General features: G+C 46.4%; 1 protein-coding gene across 5 annotated transcripts in view; it reads left to right on the plus strand.

Annotated features, from left to right (window-relative positions):
* IFT38 (intraflagellar transport 38) overlaps window positions 1-22,062 on the plus strand; it is a 78,471-nt gene that overhangs the window by 51,489 nt on the left and 4,920 nt on the right. For all 5 annotated transcript variants that reach the window (XM_087732318.1, XM_087732317.1, XM_009477298.2 and 2 more), the window contains exon 10: window positions 11,128-11,235. In XM_087732318.1, coding sequence (XP_087588444.1) covers window positions 11,128-11,235 — 108 coding nt within the window. The remainder of the gene's footprint in view (window positions 1-11,127; window positions 11,236-22,062) is intronic.

Below are 22,062 nucleotides of genomic sequence, written 5' to 3' on the forward strand. Positions count from 1 at the left end.
CCTTGGGCCAGTCTGGGCCAGCCGGCCTGGCCCTGCCCCCTCCCGGCGTCTCGTGCACGAGCAGAGCAGGGGAAGCTGGAAAGGCCTCGACTGGTGTGAGCACTGCTCAGCCACAACTAAACCATCAGTGTGTGATCAGCATTATTCCCATCCTAAATCCAAACCACAGCACTGTACCAGCTACTGGGAGGAAAATTAACTCAATCCCAGCTGAAACCAGGACATCCCTGCAGTGCTGAGGGGTGAAAACATCCTCTAAACATGCTGTGCAATTGCAACGAGCAGATTTTAGGCTTCGTTTTGCTGTTATCCAAGCCCATACAGGCTAGCTGTGGAGACAGCACTGGTCCCAGCACGATGGGATTGCTGGTGAAAGGTTGGTCTGCGAACAAACTCGGTTAGATGGTTCTACTCAGCAAGATGCTTGCGTGTAGGTGAGTAGTCTCGTTGGTTTGTGGGGCTGCTTGGCTGCCTCGTATCGCACACGTGCTGTTGTGCCTTGCACAACTGGAGTATAATTTCTGTCCTCAGCAGTTAGCCTGCCACATTGCGTGCCGTGGAGCTTGGTTACGTGTTTGGACTAATTCTTTGTGATGTGTCTATCACATCGTAACTTTCACAGATGAAAAACTCTCAATTTGAAATCCTCTTTAATATCATTCATCTTCAAAGTGGGGTCCACGTTTGCCTGCTTGAATTTGCTTGATTTTAGTGTACCTGCAAAATGCGAATGCAATTAAAATTTGGGTTTTTTTCTTTTTTCCTGAACTTACTCTTAATTAATTAGAATTCTAGCTGAGGATCAGAAGGGAATAATAACCTCCTGAGATTTTGTAGAAAGCTAACAAACCCGATTTTGCTCCTTCTGAGCCAAGCGTCAGCAAGAACCTCCTCATTAATTGCCCCTGTGAATTTAATATTGCAATATGTGCATTTTTATATGGTTGTGGGAGAAAATAGAAGGGAAGTTAATTCTCGGGATCAGAGGGAGAGTTCATGAAGGCTGAAATTGAGAAAGGACATCAAAATTGCACTTCACAGTTTGTTTGCTGGCAGAGATTATCAGAGCAAGCTCAGGAAAGAGGAAATTCACTCATTTCTGCCCATCTTTGATCTCATCCTCTTACGGCAATGCAGTAAAAAGTGAAGACGTTTCAGCTGAAACATAGGATTTGTAATATAAATTACAAGCATGTGGAATTGTTTCAGGTATTTACTCGAGTGAAAAAGTCCAGGTCCTGCTATCTGACAGTTCCCAGGGTAAATAAGTTCAAGAGGAGAAGAACATCTATCGTCAGTAATTAATATATTATGAATTAATATGATTTTTAATTATGGAATATAATGTGAAGATTGGCTGACCTGCTTTCTCCTCATCTGTGGATTTTTCACTTGGAAAACTATTAGTCATTTTGCATCTCTGAAATAATATGAACCTTGCCTTTTAGTGAGCGATTTAACTGCCACCTAACAACGTATGATCATGACTTTTAATGACCTAAAAATATAACCATAATACATCTTTATTCCAGTCCTTAATTGTCATAATTAGTATTTATTCTAGTGATAAGAGCACCAGGATCCTCATTTTCAGTGCTGGCTCATCTATTGTCTGTCCCATAACCTTGGAAAATCAAGGCATCTTTGTCAGCTCCAGCCTGCCTTTATCTGCACACGGAGTGGAAGTCTGCAGAGCTGCAGAGGTGTAACCAAGAAAATAAATTGGCTCTTGGAGGCTGTTTCCCCGGTCACGAGCACGGCTTCATTACTGGGTGCTGTAAGGTTAATTTATGGACTGTTGTAAAGCTCTCAGAGACCACAGTTTGCTAACATAAAGCGATCAGGTGCCAGGCTGTGCTTTCCCCTTAGACCAGACCCCGCTCTCCTCCTATCGTTATTACTTAAATGTTGCCCTTTATACAATCCAAAACCAAGAGATTTGCTTTGATAAGAGAACGCAGAGGTTGGTGTCTTAAATGGCCTAGTGCCCCATCAGGGCTATGGTTACGGAACGGGTACGTTAATCCCAGGATCGTAGTCACAAGAAAAACACATTTTTTGCACAAGAGGAAACAAAGCAGCAGCAGAACCGGTGCAGCCTCACTGAAGAGCTTTGCCTGCCCAAACCCCCTCCAAAGGTTAATAGTGAAATTCCCACTGGAGATAGGAAGCACGATAAGGGATGGAGTTTCTGCTGTAGAGGATTCCCGAGTGCCCTACAACCTTGGTCTGGTGGTTAGCGATTTTATCAGTGAGTACATTGCGTGTGTTGTGGGGAAGGGGTGTAAAGCGCTGCAGGCATGAGCACTTCAACCTTCTTTCACCTACGTTTGGAGATTCTGCATGCTACGTCCCTCCTTCTAAGCCAGGATGTGCCCCGTTAATGAGACACACGCGAGGAAGGTTAAAGAAGGGCTTTTCTTCACCGTCAGAAACATCTTTCTAATGTAGGTTTGGGGAGGAAAAAATACTTCCTTATTCCACTTGCATTTTTGAGTAAAGCCACCCACACAAAGCAAAGAGCTTTTATCCTAAGGTTTCTTCCATCTTCAGTTTGTCAAAAAATTTAGGACTTTGTTGCTTGGGCCTTGAACCCAAAAAGTACATTGTGCCTGCTCGCCAGACTGTTAAATTAGACTTGGTCTTGCTCATGCAACAGGTTCTAGAGATGGATTAGCTTCTTCCCCTCGTGGCTTTGCTTGGTGGAAGGTGGGCAGGCTGGCCTGATGTCTCCCCCGATCCCAAGACTCTCTGCCTGAATCTGGAAGGTCTGGGGTGGTGGGGCGAGCTTCGTTTGAACCGATCCATTGCTTTCCTACGCAGAGCAGTAGCACGGGGCCGGTGCCTCCTGCAAGGGAAAGGGATGGTTCTCTGACTCTCATTACGCTTTGCCCCTGAGAGCTGCAAAACCCTGAATGAGGCTCTTCTAACAGCGTAGACTGGAATCTGGTGATAAATTTGTTACCATTAACTGATAAAAGTCAGCATCCATTCTGCCCCGTAACCTTACCTTTGCGTACCTGCGTAATTGATGCGGTTCTCTCATTGTCTGGATCCTTTGACCTTATCTCCTGCTCATTTGATAAGAAGGGTTGCAAATTAACCGTTCGTTTCCCTGCAGCAGAAGTTGCAGGAGTTCCCGGCAGCTCTCAGTTGAGTTTCAGGCTGAACTAACGCCAGAGAAACCTACATCATCTTTCTTGTAAAGAAGAGCTGTGGAACGTAGTTTAAATTGTGCCGGCCTGTGTCAAGAATATAGAAAGCCAATGGATGTGTATTGGTACTTGCATAAGATTTGCAAAAATGTTTAGCATAATTCAGAAACAGCCTGGTTCTTTTTTTTCTTTTGCTAGCATACATTGCAAATCATCTTTTCTTTCTGACAGAGCGTCTCCATAAAACCACTGCACTAAAAAAAAAAAAAGAAAAGCTAACACTTAAGTTATACAAAAACCCGCTCTTAAATTACAAAAAGATGTTGAACTCTAGATACAGATCAGGCTTTGAGTATTATTTGCATGATGAAAATATATGCAATTAAGTAGTTGCAGCAGTGCAGAAATGTTCTTTGTGATGAGTGGTAAGTAAATTGCTGTTATTTTTGTGACCTTGATTTCACATAAGCAGCTCTTAGAGAAACCAATATACGTTGTGGTGGTTTTCACATGGCGCGCTGCCCTTGTGGCGCATCCAAGGTTGGCGCAAAGTGACAAATGCCAATTGACTGAAACTCAGGGCTTGGTTTCCTTGTGGTTAACGGCACAGGGACTCTTAAAACATTACATTAGACACTGCTCGGATGAGCACGGTGAAGGCTGTTGATAGAACTATTGTCAGGTGTAGATAGGTGAAGAGTTGCTCTGATAATGGGTTGGTGTGAGAGGAGAGGGCTAGGAAGGTCACTGACCACAGCAGAAATTCAAGATGCTTTTTCGGGTTCATCCAAGGTTGAAAAAACATGTTTGCTGAGCAAAAAGTAACAAGACTGAAAGACATTTTTTCAGACTAATCAGCTTATTACATTTACTGATCTTTCTCACTTTTTCACGTGCGTTTTCTCGCGTTCTTTCTTTTTAGGATTTTTTTGTCAATTTAAAAGCAGGCTATATAAACTATAGTTTAAAAAATAAAATATATATTTTTTAAAATATAGAAATAAACCCTTTGAATTTTTCAGAATATTTCCTGTATTTCTTTTGGGTAACGCTATGCCAGGATTTGATTTCAGTTTGCAAAAAATTAATCTGATTTGCAAAAAAAAATTCTTTTGATTCGATTTCAGTGTGCAAAACTGCATTTTTCATTGACTGTACCGCTTTCTGGTGTGCCGCTCCACCCAGCCCACCCTGCCTACTCTTGCTTGGTCCGTAGAATGAATAACCCTCCGTGTTACACAGCATTTTGAAATTTGCACTGCTTCAGTATTGTTCAGCAACAGCAACAGGATTAGCTGATGCTCCTGGAGAGCTTCAATCCTGCTCGATACACCACCAAAGTGTTTCCTTGGCCAGTTCTGCTCGCCAAGCTAACTCTTGCATTTTCTGACAGCCATACAAAATGTGCTTAGCTCTATCGTCTCGCTCAATTAAACAGAGCAAATAGATGTTGTGCTTTAGATAGCAAATCGCATGACGCTGTTACAGCTTGGTGCTGCACTGAATCTCTCGTACCCTTTCTACTCCAGAATTGATGCTTTAAAATCTGACAGCAGATAAACAAAAAGCCCCATCGCGACAATTGCGGCATTTGAAGTGGAGCAATGAGTCCCCGGGTAATTCCCACAAGATGCCTGGACGATATTGCTAATGCTCAGCACCGTCAGCAGAAGGATGCTCAGTCCATCCATCTTCTTGTAACAGACACTTGGAATTTGTCCACAATAGGCTTGTGTTTTGCTTGTTAAATAATTGCAAATTCATATTCTAATTTAATAGTACTTTCATGGATTCTTGGCTTTTAAGATCGTTAGAAAGAGTTATGGTCACTGAATAAGACCTCTCTGTAAAATGGGCCAAAAAATATCTTAGCTACTTATTCCTGCGCCAAAACTACAAATCCCAGTTTAAATGGGGCTAGTCATCGAGAGTTATTTTTCATTATTTCAAGTGACAGAGACCTATTGCTTCCCTGGGCAGTGGTTAATCGTCCTTACTGTTAAAAATGGAAGTTTGGATGTTGTAGCAATTGGCCATTTTAAAACGACCAAGCGAGGTTGCACTTAGACCTCTGCAGCCTTCTGGTTGGTGTGTGTTGGTGTGTTAGTGCCCGGTTTTAGTATACGCAGGTCTGAGCATCCAAGCTTTCTGCTGAAGTTGGTAGGAGCCACGGGTGTTTGGACCTTGATCCAAGCTCTCTGTACCAAGATCAACTTTTCATGGAATAGAAGCACAGAATCGTTAAGGTTGGAAAAGACCTCTGAGATCATCGAGTCCAACCGTTAACCCAGCACTGCCAAGCCCACCACTAAACCATGTCCCTCAGCACCACATCTCCCCGGCTTTTAAATCCCTCCAGGGATGGGGACTCAGCCCCTGCCCTGGGCAGCCTGGGCCAGGGCCTGACAGCCCTTTGGGGGAAGAAGTTTTTCCCAATACCCAACCCAAACCTGCCCTGGCGCAGCTTGAGGCCGTTCCCTCTCGTCCCATCGCTTGTTCCTGGGGAGAAGAGACCGACCCCCCTGGCTCCAGCCTCCTTTCAGGCAGTTGCAGAGAGCGATGAGGGCTCCCCTCAGCCTCCTCTTCTCCAGGCTGAGCCCCCCCAGCTCCCCCAGCCGCTCCTCCCCAGCCTTGGGCTCCAGCCCCTGCCCCAGCCTCGCTGCCCTGCTCTGGCCACGCTCCAGCCCCTCCATGGCCGCCTTGGGGTGAGGGGCCCAGCGCTGAGCACAGCATTCGAGGGGCGGCCTCACCAGTGCCCAGCGCAGGGGCACCATCACCTCCCTGCTCCTGCTGGCCACGCTATTCCTGATACAAGCCAGGATGCCACTGGCCCTCTTGGCCACCTGGGCACACTGCTGGCTCATGTTCAGCCGCTGTGGACCACCCCCCCCAGGTCCTTTCCCGCCGGGCAGCTCCCAGCCGCTCCTCCCCACGCCTGCAGCGGTGCCTGGGGTTGTTGTGTCCCAAGCGCAGGACCTGGCCCTGAGCTTTGTTGACCCTCAACCTTTTCTCAGAGATCAGACGAAGGATCTCAGTTTTGCGCTAAGGACAAAGGATGTTCCCAACTGAAATTTCTATATCAAAGCATTTCTTCCTGTTCAAATTGCAGAGCTGCAAATCGGTAAGTATTCGGGCTGATGTACACAAGTAGCGTCTCTGAGTTTGGTGAGAGATGAGCGTGGGTTTGGCAGAACCAAGGCTTTCGAGTGGGCACTGAACTTCAGTCTCCCTTTGGCCAGAGTAAAATCCCAATCCATAGGATTTTCATGGGGTTTTTTTGTGTTCTAAAAGCACATGCTATTCATTAAATGGATTTTGTTTTGGATCAAGTGACTGTCAGCTGCCCACTTGATTTTCTCATGATGTTTTTTCACCAAAATCAACATCCTGCTGAATCCAGTAATTGCTGTGGAGCCAGCGCCTGTGTTTTCAAAGCAGTGATTTTTATTATGAAATTGAACATGCTAAACAACACTTACACCTAATTCTAAAGCATATCAATAAACCATGTCCTTTGTGCTCATTATCTTCACCGCAGTACCTTCTTATTTTACAGTTGGATACATTTACTTGAATATTTATGCAAACTAACCAATCTGTAATGAAATCACTGTTAAGTTATTAAATCGTGCTGGTTTTCCTTCAAGCGTTGCAAATTACCCAAAATTAACTCATTTAAATATAGTATTATCGGTCCAGGTATCTGCTCTGGCTTTTTCTGGACACAGTAGGTGTGCTTTGGAACAAATAACACATCTTCGGAGAGCAGTGGTTTTCGGTTGTAACCAGGATGCACTTTTTGTGGCTGGACTGCTTTAAATAAAACTAATGATGTAGTTGACTGAAACTCACTTTTAGGAAATGGAAACGTTGAAATGTAAGGCAAGCGGAGTTTAAAATCCCGGTCTATTCTCTCTCAGGTAGTCTGATGTTTTGGCGGTATTCTCCGTGCGGTAGAGTAAATCGCGGCAGTGGGGAAATGGGCCAAACGCAGTTGATAGAGTTGTTCTGTTGATTACCTTTTCGTAGTAAAAATCCAGGAGCTTGTTAAAATACCAGCCTTAAGCTCCCGTAAGCTGCCAGTGTTGGCCTAAATTTGGGCACGTGGCTTGCTGAATAGCAGTTTATTGTGAAAAGTCAAATAATCTTCATGTAAGCCCATGCAAATCTCATAAGCCAGCTCCATTAGAATGTGCTCTGTACTCCATGTACCAGTATGTGGGAATTTGTAGTAGTAAGCTTTATTATCTTTGTTGCTTTATGCTGGTACTAAGAAAAATCTACATTTTCTCCATAAAGAATATTCCTTGTCTCCCCGGAATTGATGCATTGTAATTTCTGTTATGCAGTATTACACAGCCGTGGTTGTGACTTCTCCTAGGGCAAGAAGTAGTTTCTTTCTATATCTTATTAAATGAAACCTTCTGAATTGTCACCTTTCTATGAATACCAAGAATATTTTGTTGGAAACTGGACACACTGGGCATGTACAATGAGGGATGTAGGATGGTGGAACCCTGTAGTGCTAGGACGGGTCCCGCACAGCATTAGTCTAGTCTGCCATTTAATCCCGCTAAAAAGCCTGTACTCAGCTTGTCTTTATCTTGTGTATTTAAATAAATTTTCAGGAATATGCTCTGCTTCTGTGTCCTTGGGATTTTGGCCCAGCACAATTCTGCTCAGCTGATGCTAACTGGGATTGTATACTGGACAGAGCCGGGCTTGGTGACAGCAGCCACTGAGCTGAGTTAGAGCAATGCATTTATTTTTTTGGTGAATGAGAAAGGTGCTCGATGTCTTTCCAAGCGGTGAGCAGGAGGCTCGGAGGCACAGATTTTACTGTTGCTGAATTTGCATTTGCAGCTGCCGCTTTTCTGCTCCTCCGGCGTGCGTTCGCTGCAGCAGCACAGGGACGCTTCGTGTTGGGTTCTGAGCATCCCAATTCCAGCTCGGCTGTTCAAAGAAAATCCAAACTCTTGCCATAGATCCGTAATGAGACGTGTTTCAAAGTCACAACTTGTTAGGAAAAATTATCAGCTTATATGCTGATAATTCACCTGATTAATCCAGGATTTTTAAAGGCGTAAATGAAGGCTAGGCTTTCAGTTGCTGCTGGCTTGGCTTGTCGAGCACGCTCTGAAAGACAAGAGGTATTGCTGGGGCACAAGGCCTGCTTTTCTGGGCCTTGCCAGAGGTATCCTGGGGCATCCACGCCTGGGCTGGACAGCAGAAAACTGCGACTTCATCACTGACAGGGGAGAGTTACAACATCTGAGTTAGTGGGGGAGAAGGATAAAAGACATAGCGTGAGAAAGAGGGGATTGAGAATAGCAGAGAACCTGAGGGAAAGAAGAAAAGGGCTGGGTGAGGGGGGAAAAAAAGCCGTGTTTAAACCATTTTCTTTCATAAAGCAGCAGCTTGGGGCCCTCCAGCCGCTGATGCTCTCTCCACAGTAGGTATCACTTCCATTGCAGGGCACTTATTCACCGTGGGATCTTCCTGCAAGTCCCACTTTCCCACAGAAAGATGCTGTGGGGAATTATATGATGAAATGAGCTTCCTTTTTGCAAGCTGAAATGGGTCAGAAATGGCTGGAGTGCTGCAGGGAGCTGGAAGGGTTCACGTGGTTCAGGAAAGCATTAAGCCATCAGCGTGGGTATTTAGGAAAGAGCACTTCTATGTACAGCAGAACAAGATGGCAGATTCATTCCTGTTTATTCTTGTCTTCTTACTGCTGCTATGTCCCAAAGGAAATATATTTTATGTGATATATCTGAAGTCTGTTACCACAAAAGGTTTAAAAAAAAACGGTTTCCAGAAAAGCGAAATGTAAAATTAAAGCCCCGTGTTGTTACAGCCGTGCCCCCAACCAGAGCAGAATCGCGTCGCTGCGCCTCTCTGCAGTCAGTCCTGTCCCCAGAGTGGTGTTATGCTGGGTTTGCCGCTTCGGGTTGTCACCAGAGAGCACTGGCTCCATCAGTCCCCATCTCAGCTGGCAGCTCGCGCTCAGGAGATCCCAGCGAGAAGCAGAAAGTGCTAATGGGGATGGAATGGAAGTGGTTTGGCAAGGGAACCGTAAGGGCTCTCTGCGGCATCCTCAGCTCTGGCCAGAGGTGCTGCGTAACAGGAGGAGCACAAATGACAAAACCTGAAAGGGAGGAATTGCTCCTCAAAAAAAAAAAAAGGAAGAAAAAGAAAACAAAAATAAGAATGAGGACATTTTAGTAGTAGCGGTGAGAGCCACCGCAGATGAGAGAGTCTCGCTCTTTAACAAACAGAGCACAAACCTGAATCCTTTTAGGCTCCCCGCGGCTCTTCCCAAGGAGTTAGCCTGGGCAAGGGCTGAACAACACCTCGCTTTCCTGCGTACCAGGTAAACAGAAACAGTGTTCAGGTCACACAGCAGCGAGCGATTCCTTCACTTGCCAAAAAAGAAAGCGCAACGCAAATAGAAATTGCAGCTAACATTGCTGGAGCCTCGCAGTCTTACCAGGGTATCAAATACCTCCCTTGCCATTATATTTTGTCATTAACTTCATATTGCAATGAAAAAGATTATGGAAAAGTGTCTAATATTTGTATGTTGTCTGATAATTAAATGTTGCAAAGATGCGTCAGCTCATTACTGATCATAATTAAAATAGTTATTTCCATTTTCAGCTCAGACATGTGTGTAATTAAATGTACCTGGGAAAGAATTGCCTATTTTATCAAAATAATTAACAGCTATTGTTGCGGTGCTGGGTGCTGACCTCACACGGGGTCAGAGCACTGCTAATTCCCTCCGCTCCTGCAGGCAGGCCAGCAGGCAGCATCGGCTCCGAGCTGTGGGATCAGCCGGGACAGAGGGGCTCATCTCTGCAGGAGGGAGAAGGGTTTGTAGGTGATGGGAGCTGAGGGTCTGGCTCATTGATTGAATGTTTGAAGAGAAAAGTCAATAATCACAAGTGGGCAGTAGCTGGAAAGCAGAGCTTGGTCTTCGTGAGCCAAGGAGCTTGCACAAGCAGGCTAGCGTGAACAAGGAGAGAGGGAAAAAGCTCACGGGACAGAAGGAGACTTAAATGGAGCAGAGCCTGCTCCAAACTTTCCACACACTTCTGCACCAACTTTCCACCCACTGCTTCGCTTCAGAATAGGCCCAGAGGAGAACCAGTTTGGTTGACCGTGCATGGGAACCTCGAGGTAGGACATGGGGAACAGTCTGCTCTTTTCTTTGCAGGCACTTTTAGTATCTGAAGACTTCTGTCGTCCTTTCAGACATCTGAAGGACAATTTAATCTAAGTCCTTTAGCTTTGTTCCAGTTTGGTGACTGGGGAACCGGCAGTAAGGGACTAAGTAGGCTTTGGTTTGGATAGGAAGAAGAAAACAAAGGCGGATTATGAAAATATTGGAAGAAGTTCCTGCATCTTGGGAAGCTTTCCTGCCTCTCCAGCCATCGTGGGTTTGGCTGTAACTGCTTTCACTTACCTGAGCATGTCTCATTGTGCTTTTCTAACCCATGATTGAATGAAAGGCAAAGAGTCCAAGGGGACGGTTTTTGATATTCCTTATGTCAGGGTAAAAGACAAGGAGATGTATTAATAAGCCCACACTTTCCAAACGCTTTTAAAAGATTTTTATCTGTAACACAGTTGCTGAACTAGCACCTTCTGACTGTACGTATGCTTCGTACCCAGAGAGGGTACTTAGAACGGCGCCTTTACGGTACAATCTGAGGATTGTCCCAAGGCAATTGTTTATATTGTGTGCTGCTGTGACACTTACGTGTAGACGGGTGCCTTCCAAAGGATGTGGACGTCGGCTGTTTCCCTGTGCTCATCAGTAGAGCCAGTGCTCTGTCTGCAACCGCATTTTTAATTAAACTTGGACTTGAACAAAGGTAGAAACCGCAAGCATCTCTTGCATCCAGCTGCTATTCTGAGTTGTGGGTTGGTTTGAGTGATATTTATCAACTGCTTTTGTTTTAACCAGATAATGATGATTCCGACATAGAGATCCAAGAGGATGAAGGATCCGATAGTGAAGTGGAAGACAGGCAGATCATGAAGCAGCGCACCGGCACAGAAGCACTACTGCAAGGTATCTTAACCTTTCCTTAGTTGCCCTTATTCAGAAGGATATGCTGGAATTATCTGAGTAACCTTAAATGTAAGAAGGCCCTGTTATCGTTCAAGGATGTTGGCACTGCTCAGTTCTTGTGACCTGTAAGAGGACAGTGTCTTATGGAGAAAACGTAGTGCTTTCAGGGGAGCAAATTAAGGAGTATTTGCTGAAAAAAGTATCATGTGAGGGAAATCCTTCCTTGGTATTGCCTTGCAGATTCTGAAGTAGCTTTATACAAAGCCTTAGAAAAGTAATGCTATTTCTTATTGCAAAGCATTTATTTCCCTTTAGCTGTTGACACTTGTTCCAGTAGAATCTTCTTCGAAAGGAGACCTTTAGCAAGTCCATAAAGCCACCTTGCACTGACACAGTCAGGGGTGCAACACACCTGAGTTATTTCTTTCAGGGGAGGACGTCTGGCTTCTGCCACCGTCCATGTGGAGTGGAACTGCAGCCTCTGGCTGCTGATTCCACCAGAGCCCTGGTCAGAAGCAACTCAGAGAAATTACTGTCTGAGGGTCTGTGTTTCACTGAGATGGAAAAAGAAATGTTCCGCTTAGTCTACAGTCAAGCAAAATGAAACCAGAAAATCAGGTTAGTTCTCCTTGGCGTTCTTGTTAGCAGTGAGTGATTCTGACCGTCAGCAAAAGCCTCTCTGGGATCGGGATGAAGTGCCTGGGTGGGTAATTTCATGTGCCACTACCTCTGCTGGAACCTGTTACTTAGAGAAACTGCAAATATGTGTTTTTTTCTGGGTTGAATTCTGCTTTCCCCTCTCTGACTGAGACTGAAGCAAGAAGCTGAAGTTCTCAAGTCAATATAATTCAAGCATTTTTATCCTCAGTTCCTCTGTTTTTCATAAGCCTTGAAAATTCTTGAAAAGCGCTAGAAACACTAATATTCACTAAGGATTTTTACATTGCAGATTCTTAAGGAAAGGTTTGCTTGCAGTTTTTAGAGCTTTGGAGGTGACTATGTAACTGTCTGTGATGCCTCATCTCGGAGGACGTTGTAACCTGGCGATGTGGGTACTGGCTGCAGCCAGAGTCAGCTCTTAATATCAGTTTTAGGAGCGAAAAGCTTTATTATAAAAGTTGTGGATTTTGTTGCAAGCAGAATTTTTTCTAGGAAGAGCTTTGTTATCATTAATTACACTTACTGGAGACTCAGCATTAGCTTGTCAGACTTAAAGCAAGCAGTTCAAATCCCTGAGGTGTTCTCTCTGCTGTGCTGTTTAGATTGCTTTCTATGCTTTTGTAGGTTTTTTTCTAGCGTTTAGTAAACGGCTTCTGGCAGATAATTATCCTCTGACTTTTGCATACTCTGAGCATGCTGTTTGCTGACTACACGGTCACCATCCCAGTCTTTACTCTCCTTATCTTATATACGTGTAAGTATCTTATATATGTGTAAGTATCTTATGTATGTGTAAGTTGGAAGCCTCCCTTAGCTCTCTGTCCTCTTTTTGCCTCTGACCTGCTGTGAAGTATTGAAGCAGCTCCAGGTACGTTAAATGGCTCCCGAGATGCCTTTCCTACAGGTCCTCCAGAAGAGTAGGGTTGTATTCCCCCATTCTAACTCACACCGCTTCAGTCCTACAGTGCTCCAGTGCAATCTCTGCTGGCAGAGATGGATACAAACATTGTTAGACTTCAGGGAAGGATGGTTGGCTCACTTTGCTAAAGTTACTCCTCATCGTCGTGGGCAAGTCGCCCAGTTGCTCTAGCTGTAGCTACACCGTGAGATTAACAGCGAGCACTTTGTCCATACCACCGGCTTTGGTTCAAAACGCCTACACTTTTCGTTTAGGAAAACTCAACCTTGGGATATCTCGGCTTCTGGTGTTAGAGTGAGCTTGCTCAGTCCTGCCCATTCTTATCTGTCCAGAACATACGCGGCCTTTCAATACTTAAAGGGGGCTTAGAAGAAAGATGGGGACAAACTTCTTAGCAGGGCCAATAGTGACAGGACAAGGGGTGATGGTTTTAAACTGAAAGAGGGGAGATTCAACCTAGATACAAGGCAAAAATTTGTCACGCTGAGGGTGGTGAGGCAGTGGCAGGGGTTGCCCAGAGCGGTGGGAGATGCCCCATCCCTGGAAACCTTCAAGGCCCGGCTGGACGGGGCTCTGAGCACCCTGATGTGGTTGAAGCTGTCCCTGCCCATGGCAGGGGGATGGAGGGGATGGCCTGGAAAGGGCCCTGCCAGCCCAAAGCATCCTGTGGTTCTGTGATTCTATGCAAACAAAATCTTGGACTGTATCAAGACAGCAGTCAGGCCAAAGCTTTCCTTTGGGAGCTCCAGCCTGATCCAGAGTGCGTGCTTAAGTGACAAGCAGTTCTAGCCTTGAGAACAGGCTCAGATCTGCACCTCTGTCTGTGTAAATGGGCCCCTTTGGTCCAGGTCCCTCATCAATAGTAAGGTTATATGTTTGACTGCGTGACCCTCACCAACTGAAGTGCCAGAGACGTGCCAAGACCTGAGATTAATGTTAGGTGCCTCAGCTTCTTTAGAAAACCAGGCCTGAACATTCACTGGCTATTTGTCACACGAAGAATCTGTACATGTTCTTCATGTAGTTTGCATTTAACATGTAGTTTGCATTTAAAATATACTTAGTTATTAAAGCAGCATAACAAAAAACATTATTTGTATTAATTACGGTTTTTTTCCTTGACTCAATTCAAGATATTTCAATCACTTTCTTTTGAAGCTTTGTGTCTTCTTACATGGTGCTTCTCAGCCATGTTTGTTCTCAAACTAAGGAGAAATGATCCACTGTGGTCAGTTCCTGTAGCTGCTGTGATGCAGTTTTACATCTCTAATTTCCAGGTTATTAGGATTGTAAGACAAGACTTCTTTCCTCTGTCTGTAATAGGTGGGTAGGTATTCCAGTGTGTTTTGCCATTATAGAGGCAAGATTCTCAGGGAGAGATAATCTCTCTTATTAGGCCACTTGGTATAATTGAGAAAAATCAACACATTCACCCTCAAGAGTCCTTTCATCAGGTTTGTCTAGATGCAGCAAAATTCAAACTAAACGCAGCTTTGACTATTGCTCCTGGTTCTATTCCTTTAGCCAATTAAAAGACTTGAAGGTATAGGATTTAGCCTCCCGTGGAGCGGAAAAGAGTGTTAGCTGGGGGAGACGTGACAGGCTGCTAGCTCCTGTGGTACAGCGAGAAAATCGAACCCTTATTCCCCATATAGGAAGAGGAATAGGCAGTAGCAGGTTAAGAAGGAAGCTGTAATGCGCTATGCAGCTTGTATCTCCATTCAGGTCAGTGGTTCTGTCCTTCAACAGCACAGCAAAGCCAGCTTTAGGAAGCCGGGAAGGCTTCTGGATGAGAAGAGAGCGGGCATGGGGTGAAAATAAATGGCTAGGAAGACAGTCGCCAAACTGACAGATGCTGGCTTACTGGGTTTGTGGAACTACAACCTGTCTTGTTATCACAATTACAGGCAAGTCTCCTCCTTGATGGGGCTTATTATAATAAATCCATGTGTCACGAACCATTTGCTTTTGTAACTAAGAGAATACATTGATTTGTTGTCTGTAACTTTTAATTTGAACGTTGCCAGTGCGAATAAAAATTCACATGCACTTTATTCTCTCTGGCAATAGATAAGTGAGGCTGTTACAAATAAAATAGATGCGTGGACTTCCCTGAGGTCAAACCGTGAGTTAGTGAGGGCGTTTGGAATAAGACTCTTGCTTTGTCAGAGAACCAAAGAAAGAGAAAGTCTTGCAATGTTGAAGGTCTTAACCATCTGCAGCGTAGAGAAACCTCTTGCCTGAAACAGGCCATAAACCAGCAGTCTGCAGCAGGATGGTTGTTCACGCGCAGACGGGGTGGACTTCAGGGTGAAGAATGCAAAGCCTTGTCCTAGCAACGTAGAAGCTGCCACTCCAGGTCAGGCATGAGGTCCCTCTAGCCTGGTCTTCTGTCTCCAGCACTGGCTGAAAGAAAATCCCTGGGGAAGAGTGTAGGAACTTCCCTCAGGTTCCCTCCCGCTCCCCAACTGTTCTAACCCCCATCAGGATTTCCTGAGCTGGATGTGGTTTCCATGAATTTAGCATAACCCTCAGTAGATTTTTTTTTTCCTAAGAACCTTGCCAGTTTCCCCTTGAGCTAAAGTGGATTTTTTTCATCCACGCTCTCAAAAGTGGCAGATTTTGAAGCGATGTTGTGATTACACATGCAGGTCCATCTTTCCAGTCTCATTCAGACCAGAGTTCTGAAATGCGTTTTGGAATCATGAGCAAATACAGGATCTCTTCTCAGCAGTGGCACCAGCTGATGGCGTAGGCCGTGGCAGACCGGCACACCCTGTGCTCGCAACAAGGTAGGCAGTGGAAATGCTGCTGAATGAAGCAGAAATGATCCGCGCTTGCAGAACTGTGGGACTGTGCCTGTCTCTAGTAAATCACCCTCTATTCCACACTGCCAGGATCTTTAAGCTCCCGTAAACCAATTATCCGAACGCTTTAGCTCTTATGTTTCCTTCTGTAACGTCGGTGTTAAGGGGCGTTCTTGTCCTGTTTGGACCACAGAGACCATTTCACTGCTGAAGACAGTAACAACTCCAGCCCCATTTGGTCTTTATTGTAAGAAGGCGGCTTTCTAAAACCCTGAATGTTTTTCAGGAAACAAACAGTCCAAGGTCAAACAGTGAGAGAGCAGCTCTCTGGAAGCCTCTTACCTTTGCAGACCTGACCCAGAGGATCAATGCGGTAATGATGTGCTGGCAGCCAGGTCAGCGAGTGTGCTTGCTACCAAATGGATAAAACCTTTGTGAAAACCTGCACTGTTTAACATAGCAAGAACAAATAAGTCTCTGAATGCAGCAGATGAGAATAAAGGTGTTTTATTAAGACAGCAAAGTGTACCTCATCAGAGGAAGTTGAACCAAGCATGCGGCAATCAAACCGGAGGCGAGCGCAGGGGCAGACGGAGAGCGCGGTCCCGCGTCTCAGTAGCCATGGGCTGGCTTGCCGGCGCTGGCTGTTCCCATGCCGTAGCCAGGTCTGCAGGGATCGCCAGGCCTGTATCTCACAGAGGCAGCACATATCCAACGCATGCTGATGATGCTGTTGTGGCTGTTTTGGGATGATGATGTTTAGCCTCCCTGTCTTGGTTTTCTTCTTAAACTTCAGCTTCTGATTATTAAGTAGGAGCTGGCTAGCAGACATTGGGAAAGAGCCAAAGGTACCCTGCTTGCTGGGGGGAAGGCTGCGGAGGCTGAATTAGCCCTCGGTTTTTCAATCCTGTAGGAAGAATGGGAGCTTTGACATAGTAGCAAGAAACCTCAGGTGAGCCTACACAGTCCTGTTTCCAAATCCCTCCATACAGCACGCAAGCTGAAAAGTAGGAAAGTCCTGTCCTCAGTGGAAATGGTCAGGCTCCGCTTGTGGAAATTCTCTCTCCAGCTTGTGGCCACGTTCAGATTTCTGCTACTGAATTTCTAGAATGTTTTCCTTCCCCCTGACCTCCCCAGGTGTATAGAAACCACAGGTATGCCATCAAGATGCAGCGGAGTGGAGGGATTCAATTAGGAGTGTGCAATAGCTGCCTGCTCCTTGTTGGATGTCTTGTTCACATTGAGTTCCTCTGGCTGTTACCTGCCTAATTTTTAAAAACACATTAACTAACTAGTCTATTTCTTCCCTTCTCTCTGGTTCCTAAAGGAAATTACATCTCTGAGTCCAAGACCAAGAAACGTATGCAAGTGCATTTCTCTGTACAAATACAAGATGATAACAGGTTTTCTCAAAATGTTGCATTCTTCTCTGTTGTGGAAATGAGTCTTGATAAGAAAAACATGCTGAAGCAGCAGTTGTCTTGGCATCATTCAAATGCTGTGTGATCCCATCCCCAATCTCAGCTTCATCCGCAGGGACACTGCCTCTTACCGGCGTGCAGCTTAGTGCAGGATGTGGTCTCCCTCTTTGCTGTTCCCAAGTCATTCCCCGAAATCAGTCTGCTCAGAAACCTTTAAGAAACAGCGATGAGGGTCTCCCCACTGCTGCAGTCAGATACCTGGAGTGTGTGGGTTTTTTTTTTTTAAAAAAAAAACAACAAACAGAAGAAAATGTCTTGTTCTGAGTCATGCCACACTTGATAACTCAAGTGCCACTAGGGAGGATTTGCCAAGGGTGTCGCATGTGCAAACTTTGGCCGCTGACTCTAGAAACTGCCAGTGTCCTCCTGATGTCCCAGCAGTTCCAGCATGGCAAAGCCTGAGTCTCAAAAATACCAGGAATCTGCAGTTCACGTACCCCGTGGGGCTGGCAGGTGCTCTGCATCTCATGCTTTCAGAGGCCAAAGTAGATTCTGATGTCTGCACAGAAGGGAGAGCTTTAGACCTGATATGGCGTCAAGTGGGCAGAGGTGAGTCAGATATGAGCCGCAGCCTTGACACAGGCTCTGCTGAGCGCTGAACCCTTCTCACCTTTCCTGTCCGCGTGGGATTTGTGATTACTGATTGTAACCCCAGAGCTCCTTTGAAAATCCCCACCTCATTTCATGGCAGTTAACAAAAAGTACAGAGCAACAGAAACCAAAATCTCCTCTAACCTGGCCAGGCTGCTCTCTTCCTGAATAGTGTGGAATGGTGTGGCCAGCAGGAGCAGGGAGGTGATGGTGCCCCTGCGCTGGGCACTGGTGAGGCCGCCCCTCGAATGCTGTGCTCAGCGCTGGGCCCCTCACCCCAAGGCGGCCATGGAGGGGCTGGAGCGTGGCCAGAGCAGGGCAGCGAGGCTGGGGCAGGGGCTGGAGCCCAAGGCTGGGGAGGAGCGGCTGGGGGAGCTGGGGGGGCTCAGCCTGGAGAAGAGGAGGCTGAGGGGAGCCCTCATCGCTCTCTGCAACGGCCTGAAAGGAGGCTGGAGCCGGGGGGGTCGGTCTCTTCTCCCCAGGAACAAGCGATGGGACGAGAGGGAACGGCCTCAAGCTGCGCCAGGGCAGGTTTGGGTTGGGTATTAGGAAAAACTTCTTCCCCCAAAGGGCTGTCAGGCCCTGGCCCAGGCTGCCCAGGGCAGGGGCTGAGTCCCCATCTCTGGAGGGATTTAAAAACTGGGGAGATGTGGTGCTGAGGGACATGGGTTAGTGGTGGGCTTGGCAGTGCTGGGTTAACGGTTGGACTCGATGATCTTAAAGGTCTTTTCCAAATTTAACGATTCTGTGATTCTATGATGGTTCCTCACGAGCCCTGGTGTTTGCAGGCATCTCGTTGCATGTGTTTGCCTCGAGTCAAAGTCTATGAAGTGAGGAGACGAGTGGGTCTGGATTTGGCACGTACCGTGGTGGTGGCAGAGGGAGAAGGCTGAGGCATAAAGGATGGGTCTGGCGGGACGGTGTTTGGCTGTGCATTAGCAGGATTCAAGTTCTCCAGCTGTTTGATAATGTATCAAGTCAAGGGGAACAAATTTCACAAAGGCACCGGCTCTCAGAGGACTCTGCCAAACTGGTATTGCTCTCCGTGGACTTTTAAAAATAAATTCCTTCCTTGTGAACTTGACAAAGTGCAGTTTTATCCTGACTGGGGCTTTGTACGCATGGCATACAGTGGGTCGTTGTGACTATGCTCCTGGAGTGAATATACTTTTCTAGTCAAGCAAATCAAGTTATAATTAGAAAACTTATAAAAGAATTTTGGAGAGTCCGATTAGTCTCTGCCTTGCCTCTTCAGGTCAAGCGGGAGGGGAAAAAACAGTCAAGACTAAGTGTTTGAGCCACTGGGTCTGACTGCCAGTGCTTGGGGGAAACTCATCTGGGGAGGGAGAAAGCTGATACAACCACTCTTCTCATTTTCATGTATTTCTGTGTGGATCTCTGCAGATTGCTGTCCCCCAGATAAAAATTTGCAAAGTCTTTAGTTTCCTGAGATAGCAGCTGCTGGACAATATCACCAGGCTCATGTAGCTGGGGAAAGGGGGCAATCAAGTGTGTTTGGAAACACCAAAAAGGGGCTGCAGTTTGGAATTCACAGAAAGGAATTTGTCTTAATTTGAAATAGAGCTTCCTCCCATCATCTCGGCATCTGCTCCCAACAGAGCCGTCTTTGGCTGTGTGCTTTGTGTCAGCAACGTGCTCCCCAGGAGGAAGGAGGTGTTTCTGTACGCTTGCAGCCTGTATTATGGCCATTGCGACGCTGGGCCTAATGGAGAAGGAGGAGAGAATCATGGAACCACAGGAGGCTTTGGGCTGGCAGGGCCCTTTCCAGGCCATCCCCTCCATCCCCCTGCCATGGGCAGGGACAGCTTCAACCACATCAGGGTGCTCAGAGCCCCGTCCAGCCGGGCCTTGAAGGTTTCCAGGGATGGGGCATCTCCCACCGCTCTGGGCAACCCCTGCCACTGTCTCACCACCCTCGGCGTAAACAATTTCTTCCTTATATCCAGTCTGAATCTCCCCTCTTTCAGCTTAAAACCATCCCCCCTTGTCCTGTCGCAGCAGGCCCTGCTAAAAAGCCTGTCCCCCCCTTTCTTGTCGGCCCCCTTTCAGCACGGCAAGGCCGCAGTGAGGTCTCCCCGCAGCCTCCTCCTCTCCAGGCTGAACCCCCCCAGCTCTCAGCCTGTCCTCCCAGCAGAGCTGTGCCACCCTCGGAGCATTTCGGTGGCCTCCCCTGGCCCCGCTCCAACAGCTCCATGTCCTTCCCGTGCTGAGGACCCCGGAGAGGTTGTAGGTCTGAAATGGTGGGACTGAGACATGTGACTTACTTACTTCCGAGCAAATTTCCTTTTCGTGGAGGGTATAAGAAATAAATAGAAGTACGCTCATCCTGGGCAGCTGCTGTAGTGTGCTTAATTAATCATTGTACTTTGGCAATGCCTAGAAAATGCTGCGGAGATCAGGGCCTTGTGCAAAGGGCTACAGTCGCACTTAAGAACGCAGAGCCCAAAGGGCGCGCAGATCAGAAGGATCAGGCAAAAGATTTATCCCAATTTTCTGTGTGCGGAGGTGATGCGGAGGGAAGGGAGGCGTCTTACCTGAGGTCACGCTGTGAATTTGCATTAAGAGCTGGAGACTTGAATGTGGATCTCCAAACTGGGAGCAAAATGTTTCAGCTGCAAATCTACCTTCCCCTCATGGTAGGTTGTCCTAACCTCTCCGATTAAGTGTTGCTTCTTGCTGTCAGGCACAGGGTTAACATATACCCACTGCTGGGTAAGAAGACGTAAATCATTCTAGTCCTGTGGATCCATTGTAGGCAGTGGCACGGGTTAGTACAATGGCAAGCATCACACGCAGAGGAAAAAATGGCAAATGCTCACCGGCTTAAAATCGTGGATGCACGTTCACTTCTGATCTTTGATAGCTCGGTGGCTATAAACCGTGGCGATGCACGGAGATTAGATTTGAATCCAAAGGTGCAGTGAATTACAGTCTGTTCATTACTAATATTTTACCTAATTACCACTTTGTACAGCCTGTCCCGGCTGAATTCACATTATCTGTAAGTAAGCGTAACAGGCTCTCGCCCGCTTAGAAGCTGCGTGAGCTTCTGTGGCCAGAGTGGTGCAGCACTAATGCCGCAGCAAGCTGACCCCAGCTAAATTGAACCCAGGAAATTTTAAGTGACAGACACCCCCGGACCTGCCAGCTCTCCCTGTCCTGTGTTTCCCGCCTCCCCCCAGCACACACGGAAATGCACCACGTCCGTCTGTCGCTCCTCTCGCTCCCACACACGGAATCTTGGGGGTTTACGATCTGAAAGTTAAACTAACGCTCCCGCCTTTGTCATGGAAGCTCTTCTACCGATGCGGAAAATCTGCTTTCTCTCCTGTTTATCTACAGCATAGTGCAGAACCTGAAGCTCCAGGCCCTCGGCATCCCGGGGTGTCTCCTGGGAGCATCCCAGGGATGGGCTACAGGACATAATCCTGCTGATCCCACAGTCGCTAGTTCAAAGAGGTGTTCCTGGCTTAAACAATGTAGGGATCAAAGTCTGGGCGATACCTGATTCTCATCTTCCTCCAGATATAAGCAGTTGGATGCCCATAAGATATCCTTACTGTTTCCACTGACGGAAGAGCAGCATCCAGCAGACCTTCTGTTAGCATTCTCCGAGCTCTTCCCTTGGCATTTTTCAACTGTCCTGTTTCATCAGCTCTCCCTATGTGATATCTTGATTCTCTTTTATATTCCGGATCCCTCTTAGCTTTGTCTTAGCAGTAAATTTTAGGAGCACCCTGCTGCTTTCTCCTTTTGAGGTAATAATTCCCTATCTAACACTTTATGCTGAGTCTTCTACCTAGCAAAATTGCAGTTAAACTCTTGGAGCCAGCTGTAGGCTGGGCAAAAATGTGGTTCCGTTGCCATCTAATGATGTCAGTTGTAATCACCTCCAAGCTTACATAGTTTAGTCTAGCATAAATTAGAGCAAAAGTCTCTAAAGCTTGAAGAGAGATCTTCTGTCGAGGAATCTTCTTCTAATTCCATCTCCGCTGCCTGTGTTATCAGCAACCAGAGGACACCGCTTGTTATTTAAAGACATAACAGCCTTTAAATTATCTGCCTTGGCGCAATGAGGGTTTTTTGGGGACTTCTGGATGAGTTAGCCAGCTTTTTGCTACAACTAACCCAAATCAATCTGTAAAAGGGACAAAAGGGACCTGTCTTTTGTACTTTGGGAGGTATAAAAGAGGTTTGACAGGATATATTTTAAAGTCGCTTTGTTTTCATGCTAAAAAAAATAAAATAGGTTTTGTCTAGATTGGAAAAATCCATATTTGGCATAGAGAATCCGAGTGATGAGAGGAGGTAAACAGCTGGTGAAATGTGATGGTCACAGCAGGACTGT

The sequence above is a fragment of the Nipponia nippon genome, unplaced genomic scaffold, assembly GCF_047370975.1.
Source record: "Nipponia nippon isolate SJK-2023a ecotype South Korea unplaced genomic scaffold, ASM4737097v1 scaffold_5, whole genome shotgun sequence".
NCBI lineage: Eukaryota > Metazoa > Chordata > Aves > Pelecaniformes > Threskiornithidae > Nipponia > Nipponia nippon.